The 21895-nt window shown below is 36.2% G+C and overlaps 1 protein-coding gene across 2 annotated transcripts in view; it reads left to right on the top strand.

Annotated features, from left to right (window-relative positions):
• Plcb1 (phospholipase C beta 1) overlaps positions 1-18482 on the top strand; it is a 631005-nt gene extending 612523 nt beyond the window's left edge. The window contains exon 32 of one of the 2 annotated variants that reach the window (XM_042694512.1): positions 15174-18482. In XM_042694512.1, coding sequence (XP_042550446.1) covers positions 15174-15401 — 228 coding nt within the window. In that variant the 3' untranslated portion in view covers positions 15402-18482. The remainder of the gene's footprint in view (positions 1-15173) is intronic. The other variant, XM_042694513.1, reaches the window with a different exon arrangement.
• The last annotated feature ends 3413 nt before the right edge of the window (positions 18483-21895 follow it).

The raw sequence follows: 21895 nt of genomic DNA, 5'->3' as shown, positions 1-21895 counted from the left end.
AAAACAAATCCCAAACTAAATTTAGGTGATCAGGAGAAGGGTAGGTTCTCCTGGGACATGGCTGAGTTCATTCTAGGACAGTTGACACAGGCTGTTTCTTTTTTTTTTTTTTCCCTAACATAGTATGTAGGCTTTGAGTGAAGAGAGAGTGGTTATGGCTAGGGTTCAGGTTGGGTAATTACTAGAACTTAAAAACAATTAGCATCATTGTATATGCAAGGGGCCCAAACTCTGATCTGAACTGAGGCCCACAAAAGGTCCCTTCCATGTAAAAACACCTTTGGAGACCTAAGATTTCCAGAGGATGTTTTATAGGGACTCAGCTTATCTAAGTTGGTCACATATGCTATCTGTTCTAGTAATATTTGCTTTGAAGGTCACTCAGTGTACAAAGGAAATGCAAAATGCACATTCAGTTCTTCCCTGTTGGTGGCATTCCACTGTATTGAAAAGAAATACAAGGTGCACCTAAAAATAATAAGCCTTTGAATGGTCTTTCATTTCAATTGACTTGAAGCTTTCTATCGATTGCTGTAGAGTTTATGCACTTGAAAGCTCAGGGTTCACCTAGTGTTGTTTTTCTCTAGTGAGCATTAATCACCTTTGACTATCATCCTTACTCCTAAATATTTCATGGAATTAAGGAGCTACAATCTAGTGACTTCAGGATTCAATTGTGCTTTTTGTTTGACGATTGGTATAGGTCAAACATTTCTGATTTTCAGTATTCTGAACAAGAAATACAATTCCAATTGGCTGTAGCTCCTGTTGTTGTTTTTTTCCTATTGTCTTATCCTAACTTAAATTCACATCATTTCTTGGGCCCCAGAGATGCTTGGGCTCCTTCATTGTGTAGTTAATGTACATGCCTGTAGTTGACTAGTATATGAAAGTTCTAAGAACAAAACCATCACTTGACAAGTACTTAGTAAATGTTAGTTATTACCTTCATTATATAACCACTGCTATTTTGAAGTTTCCACGCCTCTCTGTTTACTAGTAATATTTACTACTAAGAGATTTTTCTGTTTCCTTTTAAATTATGATTTTTTTCTTATTCCATCTTTCTATGTGCTTGCCCTTTTGTATAGCAGCTGACTCTTTACAGAACTAGTGTAATTAAATTAGACTATACTTAATGGAAAACAGAAAAGCAGCCAGCTGACCAAATAAACTTGCCCTAAAAACTGAAGAATGACGTAGGGGGAGTGGAAAACAGACAGACATAAATAGAAAATCCCAGGGAAGGTTTAGAAATAGATTGGACTAATTGTGACTTGTTGAGAGTCCTTATTGTTTAATTCAAAAATCATACTCTACTATGAAGAGGACAGCATGTTAATAAGACCCCGCATCCTAGTACCCAACTCAGCATTGCTTTTCAAAAAAAAAAAAAAAGACATTGCTCGGTTATTTTGCCAAAGCAACTTTGAAATCTTAGACCTGGAAGGAAAATACATTGAAATTGTTTACTATTCTAGCCTCAACACACAAAATAGTGGGTTACTGAAAACTTCATAGTCATAATTAGAGGTAGCCTGAGACGGTGAGGTTAACTCATGGTAGGAGGCAGAGCCCAGGCTCCAGATCTTGGTTCTACCTTAAACACTTGAGTGGTAGGCTTCTCTTCCCTTAGTTCATGAATGATGGAATTTGTTGAATCATTTGGTAAGTATTTTTCAGATTAAAACACAAGTCTCTTAAGCTTCCTCAGACCACAGCAGAAGGCTCAGATTATCTTTTGGCATTTCAAGTGTAGGAGCAACTTTCTGGTTGATAATGTATCTTTGGACTGTTAACTGGATAATTACTCAATTTAATAAACTCAAAATTGTTAACTTACAATCATTTTTATTCCCAGCTTCACTCAACCAGATCTTTTTTTTTTTTAATTTGCTATGTTTTATTTTTTTTTTAATTTAATTTTATTTTATTTGAGAACATACTGTACAGAAGGGTTACAATTACATGGGCAGGATAATGCATACATTTCTTACCAAGCATTGCAGCCTCCTCCTTTGTTTACCCTTCACCTCCCTTCCCAGCCTCCCCCCTCCCCCCACCCAATCCTTCCCCCCCTTCCCCCCCCACCGACATTGTAAAGCTCGTTTTTGACATGACATTTTGTACTTCTCATTGTTGCAACAGGTCCACCTGAATCCTTAAACGACTTGTTTGTCCCCATCTCCTCCACAAGTTATACTGACATCAAATATAGTGAAAGCGGGGGTTACACTGTGGGGGAGGGACATACAAATCAACAAAGAAATAATCTTATAAATGCGTTAGAAGCACATGCATGAAAGAAAAAAAACATTAAAATACATATTTAAGGGTTCGTTTTCCTAACATCACATTATCTGACCTTTTCCGCTTGACTCATACCTATACTAGATATTGCATATAAGGGAAACCATGGGACCTATGTTTCTTTGGGCCTGGCTTACTTCACTTAATATAATTTTTTCCAAGCCTTTCCATTTCCTAACAAATGGGGAAATGTCATTCTTTCTGATGGAGGCATAGAATTCCATTGTGTATATATACCACATTTTCTTGATCCATTCATCTACTGAGGGGCATTTGGGTTGGTTCCATATCTTAGCTATGGTAAATAATGCTGCAATAAACATAGTTGTGCTGGTAGCTTTAGTGTGGTCTTGTTTGTAAACATTTGGGTAAATGCCCAAAAGTGGGATTTCTGGGTCATAGGGGAGTTCTATGTGAAGTCTTTTGAGGAACCTCCATACTGCTTTCCAAAGTGGTTGAACAAGTTTACATTCCCACCAACAATGAAGTAAGGTTCCTTTCTGTCCACATCCCCTCCAGCATCTGTTGTTGTTAGAGTTCTTGATTTTTGCCGTTCTAACTGGAGTGAGGTGATATCTCAATGTTGTTTTGATTTGCATTTCTTTTATGGCTAGGGATGTTGAACATTTCTTCATGTGTCTATTGGCCATCCTTCTTTCTTCTTCAGAGAAGTTTCTCTTTAAGTCTTTCGCCCACTTATTTATTGGGCAGTTGTTTCTTTGAGGATTTGTTGTTGGGGGGTTTAATTTTTACTCAACCAGATCTTGACCTTTCCACAGAAGGAACCTACTGCAGAAAAAATACCTTTAGGCAATAAGAGCAGGTTCTTCTAAGGGAAAGTATTCTAGTATTGGAACAACAACAACAAAAACCCTTCAAGGCCTGGAACCACATGATACATGATACATGAGAAGAGGTTTTTACTGAGTAGCATAATTATTGTCTTAAATTGTAGCATAACTTGTGTCTGGGTTCTGAATGGCTAGAGTATGTACGTATGTAAGGGAACAAAGGGTTTGTGAAACATGACCAGCAACTCATTCCATGCCAAGACTACCACATTGAAAGCATACTTTTGAGAGAAACGATGGGAGCGCTGCTGAAATGGAATGATAATGCTACATTAAAAGACATCAAAGTTTGCCAACTACAAAAATCATCAATTATTTAGCTAAGAGGTTTGCACTATTGATTAAATACAGCAGAGTTTAGCTGGGTTGGTTAATACATCTGTGGTTTGGTTAGGTATAGGAGGCTCTGTGAATCTGATATGGCCTTGTCTAGATCTCCAGCTATCAGCCCAGCGCTGACCAACCATCAAGTCTGATTTTAGCTGTGTAACTGTGATCATGGCGATATGATGATGATGATGATGATGATGAGTGAGTCAACTCTGTTCTATGTAACTCTTCTGCCAGATTGTTCTAAGCATACTCGTAAGGCATGGCAGAGGAACTTAGTGAAATAAAAAAGTGCTTTTTTAAGCCTTTGCAGGGGCTGTATTTCATTGCTGTCATTCCATTGGCTAAAACAAGCCCCATCACTTCCTTATATCAGAAGATGGACAAATGAGCACTACCTCTCTAAGAAGGGGAAGAGTTTTTCAACTAAGTCTGTGAGTACAAAGAGAGGTGACACTGGTGAGCCATATATTCAGAAAGCCCCTAAGTATTCCGGGCCACAGGTTTGCACTAAGGAAAAAGAAAAAGCTTGACTGTATAATTGCAAAAGGTCCTAAGACTTTAAATTCTTGGAAAATGTGGCTGCATAATTGCTAACATTGCTTTCCAAGGTCTTCACAGTAATCTCTAGGTGCCTGTGAGGTAATTGGAAAAGAAATTTCAAGACTCAAAAGTATCAAGTGTGGGCTGTGTTAGGAAAGGCATTTCAGAAAGGACATATTAGAAAACAGACAGAAAAAGGAATAGAGATTGAGCGAAGGGAAAGTCAGAGGAATTGGGTTATGTTCTTCACTAATTTAAGGGCAAATTTCCTCTGGCAGTTTCATGAGCCTTATTATGTATAGAAGAGTTTACACGTAAGAGCTATGTCAGAATGCATTTGGCTTTTGACTAGAAATAAAATTTAAAATGTAAATAAGTGTAGGGTAGGCACTATGCTTGGGAAATCACAAGAACTCGAACTTCTGTTTGTTGAATATTTGGATATACTTAGCATGTTGCCTGCTTTGTCCTTGACTCCAACATCTTTCCTCCCCTACATAAGTAGTGTCCCTCATTACATCTTTTACTCAGAATCTTGCAATGAACACTTGGAGATCCAGTCCTGATTATAATAAACTCCAGAGGCCTACACTGATGACATGTACAGAAAATGCTCCTTATATGTATAACCAGACAGTGAAAGAATTCAAGGGAAGAAATTACACCAAAAAGAGAGAAACCATTGGAGGAAGTTCTTTCTCTAAGGTTGTACCATTCTAGTATCGTAGATAGACCATAGCAGCAACATTTCCTGCGAACTTGGTAGAAATGCAAAGATTCAGGATGCACTCCAGATTTCCTGAGTCAGAATAAACAAACAAACAAACAAACCCTAAGTGTTTTGGGGGCGCATTTACTAGAGTAAATCCCTAGGCCCATCAATCATTAATGAAGAGAATGTGCAGATTCTACAATGCCCAGCTTTTAAAGTCCAAACTCCTACAAAGTTACTTGCTATATCATTTTTTTGCCATATCAGTTTATTGTCAGCATCCTGGCTTTACTGCCCACACCCAGAGCCTCTCTTGCTTTGTAGTACCTTTTTAGTCCAGTGTGTTGTTTCCCCCATATTCATTGCTTATCATCTCAGATTCTCAGTTGTTTGTTCTCCACAGCACTAAACACGGTCTAGCACCAATCAGATGTTCAGAAATAGTATTTAGTGATAAATACATCCAAATAAAAAATAAGAATGTAGTCTAAGAAAATAAGAGATCCAACAGATTTCATGATTGTGTTTCATCGACCAAATAATGATTCAAATGACATAACTGGAAAGGACAAGGAACACTTAGTAGACAGCAATCTACCTGAAAATCCTTTTCACTCTCTTTATTTTTAGAAATACAATTATATAATATTAATTAACAAGCAACCACAATATGCTAAAAATTTATCATGTGTGAACTCATTTAAAACTTTTTAAGCCATAGCCTAAGCAAGGTGCTCGTGGCTCATATCTGTAATCCTAGCTACTCAGGTGGCTGAGATATGAGGATCAGGTTTGAAGCCATCTTGTGCACGAAAGTCTGTGAGGCTCTCCTTTCCAATTAACCACCAGAAAACCAGAAGTGGTGTAGCGGCTCAAAGTGGTTGAGCACTAGCCTTGAGTGATAAAGCTCAAGGACAGTGCCCAGGCCCTGAGAGCAGGCTTCACAACACACACACACACACACACACACACACACACACACACAAACACACGCACGCACACACACACACACACACACACACACACACAAATAGCTTGTGACAGTTGATACAGTAATCTTTTATATATGAGACAACTAAAATTCCAAGTGACTAAATGAACATTGCAAGGTCTTTTTTGGTAAAATGTAAATACTCTATGCTTAATATGAACAAGAATCTTATATATTTCCAAATGAAGTATCCATTTTGTGTGGATCTATGGCAACACGTTTATTTATAGTTGCCTTCTAAGACCTATACTACTACATATTGTTGGATATTTGTTCAAAAGATCAAAGTAGGTTTTATTTTTGTTTTCAGTAAATATAATTATTTAAGACAATCTGCCAAAAATATATATGTGTGTATTATACTACTGTATCTGGTATAAAGTAACAGGTTTTATACTCACTATGAATTAACTGAATTCCTTCCATATTCTCATGTACTATCTATCCCTCTTTTCCTCCCTCTTTTCTTTCCTTCTTTCCTCCTCTCCCTTTCTCCTTACCTCCTTACCTCCTTTCCTCCTTACCTCCTTTCCTTCTTTCTTTCTTCCTTTCTTTCTTTCTTTCTTCCTTCCTTCCTTCCTTCCTTCCTTCCTTACTTGCTTCCTTCCTTCCTTGCTTCCTTCCTTCCTTCCTTCCTTCCTTCCTTCCTTCCTTCCTTCCTTCCTTCCTTCCTTCCTTTTCTACCTCTATTCCCTTTCCTCATTTCTTCTCTCCCTCCCCTCCCTTTATTTTGTTGTTTGGGGGCAGTGAAGGAATTAAATCTTTTTTTTTTTGTAAGTCATGGGGTGTGAATTCTGGGCCTGGGTGCTCTCCTTACGCTCTTCAGCTGAAGGCGAGTGCTCTACCACTTGAGCCACAGTGCCACTTCCAGTTTTATAGTGGTTTATTGAAGATAAGAGTCTCATGGACTTTCTGCCCAGGCTGTCTTTGAACCGCAATCCTCTTCTCAGCCTCCTGAGTAGCTAGGACTACAGGCGTGAGCAACTGGCACCCAGCTCCAACGCATTTCTTTTATGTGTGGATTATTTCTCACTTTGACCTAGAAATCCACTGATGGCCATTTTACACCGTTATTTAGATTTCAGTTGCCAATGGCAACCTGAAATTACAAGGTTGAACATAAATCTGTGTTTTACTTAAGTGGTTTGTAATTTTGAACTTCAATTCATGGTCGTTGGTAATCATTTGTCTATAGGGCTCACTCCAGCTCTAGGTTGAGAAGGAATTCACACTGCCTGAATTTATTGTTCTGTTATGACCCCACGGGTTTTTACCAATTCTTGAACATTTTCTTCTTTATTGGTTTTGTATACTAAGTTCACAGTAGTAATTGGATTTGGGAAATAGCACTGGTTGGTTTGCATTTCCAATTCCCTTTTCCTTCAACAAAACCCGTGAATTTAGCTTCCTTACCCACCCACAAGTTATGGATAGACTTTTCTCAAATCTCATTTCAAAGGTAGAGACTTCTAGCTTTCCACAAGGACTTCACTTTCAGCATTTGAGCACTCACATTCTGAGGTCTTTCCTTCTTTCCTGTTAGAACTTTAAAGGCATAGCCAACCAGATGGCTAGGGCCAGCCATACTAGTAGCCATTCAATTACTATCCTGGGTGTCTCCTAGTGTTGAGGATTTTGTTATTTTTATGACTTTGGGATTTTATTTTCTTATATTCAAACCTAGCTATAAATTTAAATACATGTGTTTTGTTTCATTCATCATTTCCCTGTGGTTGGACTACAAAAGGAATCTCTCAGCCAGATTGACTAAAAGTCTCTTTGCAATTTATTCTGAAGAAAGTTAAGGGAAAACAAATAAACAAAAACTGGAGTGGTAGATATATAATATAGTCTTATTTCCCACATGACACGTTGCAACAGTGTTCAAGTTACTCATCTGACCCAGCATTGTACTTTTCATACAATCCTGTTATTTGTAGCTATGAGGTTTTTTTTTCTAAAAAGGAATATGGGGTTTTATAAGGTTTCTGAGGCTAGTTTTGAAACTATATTCTGTGACTATATTTATTAAAAAGCCAATACTGGTTATTTTTAATAACTGTTTAACTAATAGTTGATGCTGAATACAGTCCCTGCAATGAGTCTTTGTAAATTTTATTTGTCACTATATTCAGAGTTCTGCATTTTTTCCTTGTATTTTTCATATATTAGATTCAGGATTAACTTTGGAATGATATTCTCATGCTAAAATAAAATAATCACATTACTATCAAAATGAGAAATAGAAAAAATAAAAATACAATCTTAACTTAATTTACGTTTTAATGCTTCTTTTCAAAATTGTTGTACCATCTTAAAAATTCTTACAGTTATAGGCAGAGTACATATAGAGTAGTAGACTTTTTCATTTATCACAGTACTATTAAAGTAATTGTTTTATAACACATATAATATCATAATTATTCTTTACTGCTTATAATGCCATTTATTGGGCTGTACAATGGTTCTTTAAATAGAAGCCTTATGATTCATTTTACTGAAATGTTTGCATTTTACTAGTATTTTATTGTTTTTGTTTCTTACTTTTTGTCTTACTATTTCCCCTTATCTTTAGCAATAAATTTCAAAATATTTGGAATAAAATAATTATAATACCTTATTGCCACACCTATCTCCCAAAAGCCTGGAGATATAAGTAAGTTAAACGACTGTCAGTATTAAAATTTAAATACTGAGGCTTCAACAAAAGAAGGGAAAAGATAAAACAACTTAAAATGTGTAATGAGAAATGATATTGTGTACATAAAAGTAAGAAAACTATATAACTTATTTCAAGTAAACTTTATCAGGGTAATAGAATTATGCATTTTTAGTGAAATATATTCTATAAGCATAAAAAACAATGGCATTGATCAGTATTAGTCCTCTTCAAAAATCATTTCAGCATGTATGTGAGAATTTATTTTTGGGTTCTTTATTCTATAGATTTTGATATGTTGTATATTTGTTTCAATTTTGTTCAAAATCAAACCTCTTTTTAAACCATGGATTATTAAAACATTTTATTTGTCAGAATAAAAGCAAAATAAAGCAATGAATATTAGGAACTGGTGGCTCATACCCATAATCTTAGCTTCTCAGTAGCTTAGATCTGGGGATTTAGGTTCAAAACAAGCCCAAGCAGACCAGCCTGAGAGACTCTTATCTCCAACTAACCATCTGAAAGTAAGAAGTGGAGGCATGCTAGCTGTGAGCATACAAAGCCAAATGAGTACCTAAGGCTCTGAATTCAAGCCCTGGTACCAGCAAATTTAAAAAGAAGAATAATGATTACAACTGGTTTAAACTCAAGGAATGTTTGTTTGATAAAAAAGAATTACATATAGTTATTTTCAGAGAGAGAAAAAATATTATTTTTCTAAATGATTATTTCCCCAATTGCTTGCTCAGAAATTTTGTAGACAAGGAAAAGTATGAAACACTTTCTCTTTTAGCTCATCTCCACAGGGAGAGGAAACCCTCCTCAGACAATACCAACTATCTATGAAAAACATAAAATTTATGTATATATATATATATATATATATATGTATAATTACTGTAACAGTAATGAGATAGCCAAGAATTATCAACTACATGAGAGAATGAGGAAATATTATATGGAACCAAACTTTCATCATAAACTTAAGACCCAGTATCCACCATATCAGTCTAGGTGATCAAATACATGTAGATAACATCCTCAATAATGGGACCACGTGGCACTACATAGCCATGCATGTGTTCTAACCTGAGATATAACAGAACTCCAATGGAATATTTTTTTTACAAAAACATGTTCATCCTTCATCTAGTTAAATCTATAAATATAATAACTTCTAGCTTTTAAGAAACACAACTTTTCTAGTATGAATATAAATGATACCATAGAAAATATTTCTGTAAAAAAAATCTGGACAAGATTCAAAAAAATTCCAAGTCATAAGCCAGGCCCTGTTGGCTTACACTTGTAATCCTAGCTAAGATTTAAGGATCACAGTTCAAAACCAGTCCAGGCAAGAAAATCCATGAGACGCTTATCTCCAGTTAACCATTAGAAAAAAAGACGTGGAGGTATTAGTCAAAGTATAGAGTGCTAGACTTGAGCCATAGAGCCCAGGGACAGTGGGTAGGCCCTGAGTTCAAGCCCCGTGACCGACAATTAAAATAATCTAAGTCATAAAAACACTTAAAATGAGAGAAGAAATAATGAGGAAAAAGTAACGAGTGAATTCAATACAAGAATTTTAAACCCTGATCTGAAAAGATAAGCTAGAAAGGATAATAGTTGAGAACTTTGAGTAACAATGGATGTTAAATAACATTACTTTCCTTGAAATGATTAAGATACTGTCATTATTCAGGAAAATATCCTTATTTTCAGCAGATCTGTGCTGCCATATGTAACGGTGAAATGTCATAATAGCCGAAATATTTGCAAATATTCAACCAACATTATAAAAATGGACAAGAGATAACAACATATGTAGCAAAAGATTGTTTTCAAGTGTCTGCATTTTGTTAGTTGCTGTTTGTTTTGCCCCTAATAACATTGGAGAAAGTATCCTTCTATCTTGGTGTTTTTATTTCTATCAGCCAGATTTTCAAGGGAGAAGTTCTAAGATCAAAAGCTTTGTATGTTTTTCTGTTTGTAGATTATATCAAGCTATTACTCAATATTTGAAAATATCTTTGGGCTGACAAATGTGATTTGAATTGGCGCCAACAAAAAATAAATGAGGAGACCTTTTTAATATTTGAATTTCTGATTTTTCTTGATAAATAAGACTAACAATCATCAGGTAAACTAAGTTGTTAGCATTTTCATTAGACAGACCCTTCCTCCATCCAGCTCCTACTTCTTTCACACAACTTGTGTTTTGTATTTCCATAATTTTCTTGGTTTCTATAAAAATGAGTTTGCAACCCTCTGGAGTAGAGATGTGGGGGGCTTTCTTGGAATGAATCATCTATTGCCCTGAATATTTCCCATATTTACATACAGTGAACAGCATTTACTTTATAAGAACAAGTACTATATAGAAGGAAAAAATCCCACAACTGTAACAAGAAATTGAATAGCCAATTTCATTTGTGTGTGTGTGTGTGTGTGTGTGTGTGTGTGTGTATGTTGTATGGGTTTGTGTTTATGTGTGTTACTGGGGATTGAATCCAAGACCTCATGAATGTGAATGCAAAGCACTTTACCACTTGATCTTCACCTCCAATATCTGTTGCTTGCATTTTGTTATTTAGAGAGGGTCTTTCTGACTTTGTGAAGGCTGGCATCATGCTTACCCTCTTCCTGACTATACCTTATAGGTAGCTTGGATTACAGTGTGAACCATTACAGCTCCTTGCAACCAACTTAAAATTAACTCATTAGTAAGTGAATGACTTTACTTTCAAAGAGTGAAGTATATGGCACTTCATAGAAACTAGGAAGCTGTGACCTAGTTTAGAATACAATATAATCTACAACTTCCTGATGATAAAAAGAAACAAGAAAAAGATCTCATAAAGTTATAATTTAGCCACAATTGTTAAAAATTACTAAAATTAAATTACCAAATTAAGTTTTTATTGGAGCTAAATTACCAAAATATTTTTAAAGTGTTGTTTTAGTATTAGTGTTTTCTTATGTTTTCTTCCTTTTCCATTTCTTTTCTTTTCTTTTTTTAGTAATTAAAAAAACAGCACTTAGGAAACACAATGGAGCCTTGTCCACCAGTGATCTCTAATCAAACAGAAACCAGCTGCAAGGATGTTGACAATATATTCAAAGATAAGGCCCCTCAACGCAACCTAAGTGAAAACAGCAATGTACTGTGTCCTTAAAACAAAGTCCCTTGCTTTTCTCCCTTTTTCCACCTTCCTTGGAAAGGAAACTAATCATGTGTGTTATTGGATGGAGGTGAATAAATGATGAGGCTTAGTGCTGTCACAACTCAGGCTGAGAATCCACACATGACATTCCTAAAAAAACACCACTTCCTCCTCAGTGGCTGGGATAACAGGAGAATTGTCTTGGATGCATCAGTGACTTGCTGTGTGAGCTGGACAAGGAGGATGGAGTTGCATGGCCAGTGCCACTGTACTATCATGGCCTTCAGCATCTCAGGACACTGCGGACTCTCCCCCACCATCCCACATCCCTTGCTTTGTTACATTTCCTTCTTGCCCTATTAACATTCTTATTGTAAAATATCTTCAATGGTATATTTCAGGAGAATAGATAACTGCCAATACTCAGGCTGTTATTTTTGTCAACTATCCTTTGATGAAAACCAAAGCTATTCAAACAAAATCCATATTCTATTATCTGAGATTCTTGGGACTTATTGTTTTGCAGAGTTCATAATTTTTTTCCAGTTTTGGGAAGGTAGTATGCTGCATAAACCTTGAGTATAACACTCCAAGGAGACTTAGTTAATCTTCATAGTCAAATGAATTCATCTGTCTGCAATAGGATAAACAAGAATGACACATTTCTCTAGATCAGTTCATGTCAATTAGTTTACCACCGATTTATCAAAATACCTCTTAATTTCACAACTTCAAGGACTTTTAGAATTAGACCAAATAACGAAGACTTAGAAAATAGTTTTTCTTGCACGGAAGCATGAGGGAAAGGAGTTAACCTTGTCCAGAGAGAGAAGACTCTAGGACTGACTTTACCCTGGATGGTCTGGGGCTCAGGACTAAGCCCCAGCGGCTGCACTGAAAGCTATAGATAGGGGACATCAGGCCAGAACGGGGCAAAGAGTAGACCCAGAGGCTTAGAGAATAGTCAAGACAGGGAGATAAAGTTTCCCAAGTGAATCAGTCACCTTGGGACTGCCCAGAGCTTCTGAGAAATGCTGGGTCTCGGACCCAACCCAGACCTCATGAACCAGAATCAAAATACAGATCTTAGTGAACTATGTGCACTTCAAAGGTTGAGAATTGCTGAAACACTACAGAACATAAAATATAAAATATAAACTTACACAAAATCTAGCAAACGTATAAAATACATCTGCCAAGCCCAGTGCTGGTGGCTCATGCCTGTAATCTTAGCTACTCAAGAGGCTGAGATCTGAAGATTTCTATTCAAAGCCAGGCTGGGTGGGAAAGCCCATGAGACTTGTATCTCCAATTAACTACCAGGAAACCAGAAGTAGAGCTGTGGATCAAAATGGAAGAGGGCTCACCTTGAGCGTCACAACTGACCGACCAAAAAAGACCCAGATTTTTTTTTTTTTTGTAGTTTTGAAAATCTCTCAAAATAGTTTTTTTTTTAATTTTATTTTATTTTATTTGTGAACATACTGTACAGAGGGGTTACAATTACATGGGCAGGATAATGCGTACATTTCTTACCAAGCATTGCAGCCTCCTCCTTTGTTTACCCTTCACGTCCCTTCCCAGCCTCCCCCCTCCCTCCCAATCCCAATCCTTCTCCTTCCCTCCCCTTCCCCGCCCCCCCCCACCGACGTTGTAAAGCTCGTTTTGGACATGACAACTTGTACTTCTCATTGTTGCAACAGGTCCACCTGTATCCTTAAACAACTGGTTTTTCCCCGTCTCCTCCACAAGTTATACTGACATCAAATATAGTGAAAGCAGGGGTTATACTGTGGGGGAGGGACATACAAAGCAACAAAGAGATAATCTTATAAATGCGTTAGAAACACACGCATGAAAGAAAAAAACATTAAAATACCTATCTAAGGGTTCATTTTCCTGACATCACATTATCTGACCTTTTCCGCTTGACTCATACATATACTAGATATTGCAAATAAGGGAAACCATGGGACCTATGTTTCTTTGGGCCTGGCTTACTTCACTTAATATAATTTTTTCCAAGTTTTTCCATTTCCTAACAAATGGGGAAATGTCATTCTTTCTGATGGAGGCATAGAATTCCATTGTGTATATATACCACATTTTCTTGATCCATTCATCTACTGAGGGGCATCTGGGTTGGTTCCATATCTTAACTATGGTAAATAATGCTGCAATAAACATTGTTGTGCCGGTAGCTTTAGTGTGGTCTTGTTTGTAAACATTTGGGTAAATGCCCAAAAGTGGGATTGCTGGGTCATAGGGGAGTTCTATGTGAAGTCTTTTGAGGAACCTCCATACTGCTTTCCAAAGTGGTTGAACAAGTTTACATTCCCACCAACAATGAAGTAAGGTTCCTTTCTGTCCACATCCCCTCCAGCATCTGTTGTTGTTAGAGTTCTTGATTTTTGCTGTTCTAACTGGGGTGAGGTGATATCTCAATGTTGTTTTGATTTGCATTTCTTTTATGGCTAAGGATGTTGAACATTTCTTCATGTGTCTATTGGCCATCCTTCTTTCTTCTTCAGAGAAGTTTCTCTTTAAAAGACCCAGATTTTTAAGGACATATCTTAATAAAAGTTGCCTCAAAGCCAATGGAAAGCAAGACAAAAGCAGGTCATTTATGTTTCTTGCATTCATGTAAACAGAGAGGATTTATTTCAAATTCTCAATTTTCCTTGGAGCTCCAGTAGCAGAATCCCCTCTTTGACAATGATTTTATGACTAGAGTTGTTGCCATGTAAGTCTGCATGTGGAGAAAAATTCCCCAGACAATAAATAGCCTGAAATTCTCCACAGTATGCATAATAGAGAAAATAAAAGACATGTAAAAGTTTGCTATAGGGCCAATAAAAGTTGCAATGAAACTAAGGAAGTGATTTTTTAAAAAAGAAAGAAAAGCCAGAATGAAACTTAAGATGGTTATATGAGCATGTTCACTCATAAAATGCTTCAAGCTTCTCTTTGAAAGCATCCATGGTGTTTAAGATGTCATTTACTGGTAGAGTGTGTGATTAGCATATATAAGGTCTTGGGACTGGTTCTTAGCACTGAAGAAAATAAAGCAAATTAGATGAATGGGAAAAGAGAAAGGGAAGAGAAAGGAGAAGCAGTCAGAGAAGGAAAGGAGAAGATGAGAGAAAGGGAAGAGACAACAAGAGGTTCAGTGCTAACATCTCAGTCTCTGGCTTGAACCATAATTCAACCTTAGCTCTCCCCCAGCTGGATTCATGGTTGAACTTTGACATTCTTCAACAAGCAATAGTTTCCAACCCCAAGTACAAGAACTTTAGATAATTGTGTACCACCTCTATAAACATCTCTTTCCAAATGTATATATGTGAGAGGGTTCACAGTTGTATTCATTTATCTGAGTTCAAATCATTGACCCACTTATGTCACATATAACCTAAACTTCACTTGCAGCTATGAAAAAAATGGAATGTCCTACTAAACTGTTTTTCTCTACAGATGCATGGCCAATGAATACTATTTTAGATAATGTATTCCTCTCCCTACCCTTCATGTATCTCTTTCAAAATTCCACATGTTTGCGCATGGAAATCTAAACAATCTCAAATTGTTCTTCTCTCTTGATGTCTCCTAGCTGCAGACAGACTTGGAACAAGAATACCAAGACAAGTTCAAAAGACTGCCCCTGGAGATTCTGGAGTTTGTACAGGAAGCTATGAAAGGGAAAATCAGTGAAGACAGCAATCATGGCTCCGCCCCTCCCTCCTTGGCTTCCGACCCTGGAAAAATGAACCACAAGCCTCCCTCCAGTGAGGAGGTGGAAGGAGAGACCCCAGGAAGAGAGTTTGATACTCCTCTGTGATTGTTCCTGCCAAGGCCTTCAGGATATGCATGGCCACTCAAGCTTCATTAGACTCTCTTACTAGAATGATCACTGCCTAGGACCATCTTCCTGAGAAGCATCCTTTAGCCTGAAATCCTCATCAAAGGGAGAGTTCTGGAAGGATCCATGCAGAGGTCCTACACCCAGGCTCCATGTGTCATGTAGTAACTACTGCAGTGAAGAACGCACGTATGTGGGAATTTTTGTTTTGTTTTGTTGTTGTTGTTTTCTTTCTTTCCAATAGTAAATTCAAAGCAGGCAACTCCCAGGCTCCGTGGAACACTTAATGAAGGACAGTGTCTCTTCTCTGAAGAAATTCTGAACTCATGTTTTTGTTTGAAGCTCTGTTGTAAAGTATTTCAAAGTAATAGACATAGAAATGCATAGCGCTATTTAACACTATGGATCATCCAACTTTGAGCTTTTTTTTCCCTATCTGCCCCTCAACTCTGTATTTCCAGGTTAATATGAATATTTCATCCTTTGCTTTGCAAGCACTGGTGGCTTGCAGTTTGCTAATTTATTTACCTATCCTAGACGCATCAGTGTATTTGTCGTTGATATGGCTTTACTAGCTACCGTAGTGACTCAATTAGCTGGTTTTCTTTTTTTTTTAAGTTAAAAAAATAGTAACTTGATTATGTCCTTGCCCCCCACCCCTAGTGAAGCCATCCCAAGACACAGCAATATGGATTGCACGTTTGGTTGCATGAGCAAGTTGGCTGCATGTTTTCAGGTGCAATCTGAATTGACTATTTGCACTCAAAGTTTGGGTACACATTGATTGTTGGCCTGAAATGATCAAATTGTTACAAATGATCCATTCTGTTAGATTTTTTTAAGAAAAGAACATGCTGATATATATTAAGCAGAAATTCAATCAGAATGAACAGGTCCTGATGGTTCTTTTGCTGTCAGACATTTTTATGGTTCATTTATTTTTAATATAGAAAGATTACATATTTATCTAAACACACAGACCCATGTACAAATGCTATGTTTTCTCCATGTATATAGATATGCACTTAGCTATGTAAGTACACACACGTGTGTGTGCAAAAATGTGGATGTGTGTTCATTAATTGGCGATGACTCAAATCTCTTCCACTCAAAACCAAACCGATAGAGAAGAAAAGGATCAAGTAACTACATTACATCAATGTTAAGTTATATGAAAATTGTAATAAAACATTGATGAAGCTATGTATGCAATTTTAAGTAGATTTAAGATTTATAATATGAATTGGTAGATATTTTAAGGAATAAAAATGATTTTTAAATATCAGATTCTAAGCTTGTTGCAGTAGACAAAGAGACAAAGTAGAATTTGGAATAGACAAAGTGTATAGGACAGTTATTTGGAAATTTATCACTATCTTCCATAGTTTTTAAGTCTAACCAATTTCAATTTTATTCTAAGATTTAAAAACTTTGATTATGCATTTAGTATGTATATATAATATGCTTAACCATGTCTTTTTAAGTTCCTACTTTAAGTGGTATAAGAGAAGTAAATTATATCATGATAAAACTGATCAAAATCATTATTAAAATGTCTTAAGAAAGAATATATAAAAGTAATTTATAGAATCATACAAAAATTGATGGTAAACTAATGCCCAGATGTTAGATGCTCACAGTTTTATTTTACTTTAAAACAAATCTATCTGATTCTAGCCTAGCAAGAAATTAAACACTGCAAATGAAAAGTTATGTCCTGAAAGTTGTGTTTTGAGAATTTAATGTTTTTATGGAAATCGTTTTATTTAATGTAAAGCAATAACTAGGAATCACAATTAAGTTTTCATCAAAATGAAGGCTTACTTCAAACATTAGGGAAACATGTTTGACTAAAATAAAAATACACATACAGTGAAACACAAGGGGAAATCACTTCCTCTTTGGAGATGATTATATTTTGATCTGAACGATTTAGAGTGTTAATTAGACACTTAATAAAACTAAACTTCCACTGAAAGAGAAATCTTTTATACATCGTTGTACTTTTTGCACTTTGAAAGGACAGTGTGTATCATAAAGAAGTAAGAGTGGTCAAATCGAAGGTTACATTTTTATAAACAAAATTACAGACTCTAAAACTGAAGAAGAATGAAGGGAAAATGGCATTCAGACCCAAACACAGTGGTAATTATTATAGATCATTTTATCACATCTTAATCCAGAAATAGACTTGAGGTTCTATAACCTTGACTTCCCTAAAACTGTCTTGGTATTTGGGTTTCATTATCTTAGGAATTCTAGTCATTTTCCAATATGTTTGTATCTGGCCCATTTACTGTAATCACATTTTTATATCTGTAAAATGACACTTTTTGCAGTTGTGGGGTAGTATGTAACACTGTGTACCTTGCATCATTGAAACTACTAGAGTGATACTATCATTTAATAATATTAATATTACTTGAAAATAGACAAAGATAAAGAAAAGGGGTCTATACAATGTGCAGTTTTGTGCCTTTATGTGTTTGCCTTGTTCTTTGTTGAATGTGTAAAATTCTGTACTGTGGTTTTTCTTCTAATAGAGGGTAGAGTTGTATATTAAATAGACTGTGTCTCTGACACCTGTACACTACTGAGAACAGCGTGGTTTCAACCATGTAAACCAGTTTCCCAAGATCTATTGACATGCCATGTGTTTTGGGTTCCAGCATTTCATTGCAACATTTCAGGATCACCATACATTTCCTTGCTACTCCTATAATAGATAAGCAGTCATTAAGTAATTCTGAAAGAAAGGGCCATTGCTTGCATTCCTTTGAATTTAATGTTGCGCTTGTGCACTGTATTAATATTATTCGTGATGGATTGAACATTGTGACTTTTGCCTTTTAAGAAGAAAAAAGAGATAGGACAAAGTATTTGAAGCTCTTCAACTGTACATATTTTGGTTCTTCTATCTCAAATTATTTAAAATGCATTATTCACATTTTTGTAATAATTCTATGCAATTTTGTGGCATGATGTTTCTTCCACTTGTAATTTTATGTGCTTTCATCACAAATCCAAAGGAAACAATAAAAATTTCTTAACACAACCCAACTGTTATTTCTTGACCTCAGAACCATGTCTCATTTACACATAGTGTAATCAGTAATATTAATGCATTGCCCATCAAGCTATGGGTGTGAAGGTAGAGGAGAAAGGAGCAACCCACATGCAAACAGTGGCATTAACTCAAGGCTCCAGCATTGTTTAGGTTCCTCCATAATAAGAAGGGCAGTCACACGGAACTGAGTCTCTACAGCTCCTGTAGCCCACTCTGGCCCTTCTTTTTTCTTCCATTCAGTTGCATCTCTGACCTAAGGCACCAACTTCAAAACACAGAATAGCTTATGACTGACAAAAAGAGATAATATATCAATTTCCAAGTTCTGAGACATAGTAGTGAAAGTGAGACTCACCTTGGAACCCAAGGGGTCCCTTTGACCCTCAGGAGAAAACTTAGGAGCCATTCTTACACCTGGCATTTATATACGTTTATGTATGATCATGTCTTTGAAACCTCTGGATACTTATTTTCCTAGTAGTAGCTTTATTGAACTATAATGTACATATGAAGTTCATCATTATGAAGCACGTACCTCAGACATTCTAGTATAGACTTATCAGACATCACTTTCTAATTCCAGAATATTTGATAACCTAAAAAAGAAACTGATGAGCAGTCACTTCCTATCACCTACTCTATTATATACTCTCTTCCTTTCCCTAGACCATAAAACCACTAATCTACTTTTTTCCCCTCTGTGAATTGAACTGTTCTGAATATTTCCTGTAATCCTATTTATGGAGTATATGGCTTTTAGTATCCAGTTTCTTCCACTTGACATAGAGTTTAAAATCTGTGTGTGTTGTAGAATGTTTCAATATGTCATTCTTTTCTAGCAGTAGAATAATATTCCATCATTCATCCTTGGACAGTTGAATTGCTCCCACCTCTTAGTTGTTATGAAGAGTACTTCTGTGAATATTTGTTGTATACATTTTTGTCTGTTTTCAGTTCCCTTGAGTGTATGCCTGGCAATGTAATTCCTGGGACATATTGGTAATTCTATGTTTCACTTTTTAAGACGCTATCAAACTGTCTTTCAAAGTGGAGGTACCACTTGGCCTAAAATTTATGACCTTCACATTTCTTCACAACTTTGTTCACTTTTATTGTTCTCTGTCTCTTTAATTATTGATATCCTAGTTGGTATAAAGTAGTATCTCACTGCAGTTTTAATTTGAACCCTAGCAATTAAAGATTTTATATACCTTATGTGTTTATATATCTATGTATTTAGATCTTCTTTGGGGAATGTCTATTCAAATTGTTTACCTATTTTTAATAGAATAGATATTTTAAAATCAAGGTCCCCTTTCTTGATTATTTGTCCCAATCTCATCATTGCCTGTCCATCCCAAAATCTTAACTAAGGAAAACTCTTCCAGTGGCTACTAAACAGCAGTAGGTTTTTAAGGAAATAGTTCAAGATGTTTTCCACATAAATCTAGCATGTCATTTGTCTGCTTATTTACTCTCTTAATTTTTTAACTAAATGTCAAAGGTTTCCTTACCATGATGTCTCCCCTCCTCCCAAATGCAAGATGAAAAATGTATGATTAGTATGAATCATATTCACTGGGATCCCTTGAGTTTCCTATGGAAGGTAATTTATTAGGGACCAGTGAAGGTTTTAATGTGGTGATGGAAACATTTGCCACATGGGCTTTAAAAGTTAAAGTGGGGTACATTTATACTGTCATGAAATCTAATGTTTCAGTGAAAGAAAGAAGAGATTACTTTGCTAATTAAATCAGATTCCTTGTCAAACATAAAGGCAATCCTTATTTCAGGAAGGTTAAAAGCAAAAGTGTTTCTTATAATTGGTGAGGGAATATAATTCTCTTCCTCTTCTTCCTCTTCATCCTCTTCCTCCTTCTCCTCTTTAGTTCCTCCTCCTTTGCTTCTTCATCCTTCTTAACCTAAGAAATCCAAAATTCAACCTCTGGGCAGCATTATATCTTGGGTAACCCATAAATGTGTACTGATTTGGCTCATAACGAAGTCTCTTAAGAGTACATTTCTTCCTTTGTATGTGATTGTCACAGGTGAAGGACTTGCTTCCCAGCTGGATGCCTGTTGGCTCACACATGTAATCCTAGCTACTAAGGAGGTTGAGATCTGAGAATCCTGGTTCAAAGCCAGCCTGGGCAAAAAAGTCCATGAGACTCTTTATCTCTAATTGACCACAAAAACCCAGATGTGGAGGTATATCCTTGAGTGAAAAAGGAGAGTAACAGGCCCTGAATTCAAGCTCCAATGCTGGTGTGCGCGCACACACACACACACACACACACACACAAACACACACACACACACACACACACACACACACACAAACACAACTGCTTCCCAAAGTTCTCCCTCAAACTCTAGTCTGTTCAGGTTTCTGTCTTTTCTCCTTTCATCTCCAGATTTAGACCATTTTATATAACTCATTTAACAATCTTTGATCTTTCCTTTTAACCTGATGTCATGGTGTTGCCAAAATCAGTCCCCCAAAGATTCCAAAACCAAACAGGCAGATGTAGAATTATCCCATATTAACATGTTTGCAGTAATACAATCATCAATATGTAGTCCATGAACTTGGGTATGTTCCAAGCACTTATTCTGGACTAAGCTAAATCACAGGTCTCTTGTGTTATGAAACGTCAAGCTTAGCTTGAAGGCTGTGCTCTCAAAAGAAATGATATTGCATGTCTCTGCCAACATACCAAAGGGAAGTTCTATTCTCCTTTTATCATGACAATGTTATTGTGTAATACAAGTATACAGATGATAATGTCCTTGTGTTATACAACTATACACAAGAACACACACACACACACACACACACACACACACACACAAATCTCAGACTGAGAGAGGGAGGTTCTTCGGCATCAAATGACATTTATCATCTTTTTTATACTTGAAGAATTGTTCTTTAAGTCACTCACAACTTTCATACCACAAAGGGCAATCCCAAGTTTGTGAAGCTGGAATATAGCCTGTTTCTCATTGAGAAATAGTTTAAGAGTCCAAGTAGTTTATTTAAGAGACAAATTAATACTGAACTCTCTAAAATAAATGCAAAATTAGGGTTGATTCATAACTTACTACCAAGTCTCTTGAAACTAATCTCCCTATCTTTTTCCCACCATTTATGAGATTGTCATGAATTTAAAAAATACTGGTCCCTAAAATCACTTTCTGTATTTCTGCATTTTTTCTTTTCCTTTTCTTTCTCTTCTTTCCTTTTCTTTTACTCATTTGAGGCAAGAAAAGCTTCTTTAGTGGGCATTATCTCTTAAGGAGAAGCAGGAATCAGTATCACTACAAAAGACTTGCAGAGCACTCCTCATAGATAACCTACCAAGAAGTGATGAATTGGGAATAGTTATCCACTAAAGCCCATCACTTA

The sequence above is a fragment of the Dipodomys spectabilis genome, unplaced genomic scaffold (assembly GCF_019054845.1).
Source record: "Dipodomys spectabilis isolate Male_0828 unplaced genomic scaffold, ASM1905484v1 ptg000175l, whole genome shotgun sequence".
Lineage (NCBI taxonomy): Eukaryota > Metazoa > Chordata > Mammalia > Rodentia > Heteromyidae > Dipodomys > Dipodomys spectabilis.
The sequence above is the reverse complement of the archived record's forward strand: the minus strand, read 5'-3'. Positions and strand labels throughout refer to the sequence as shown.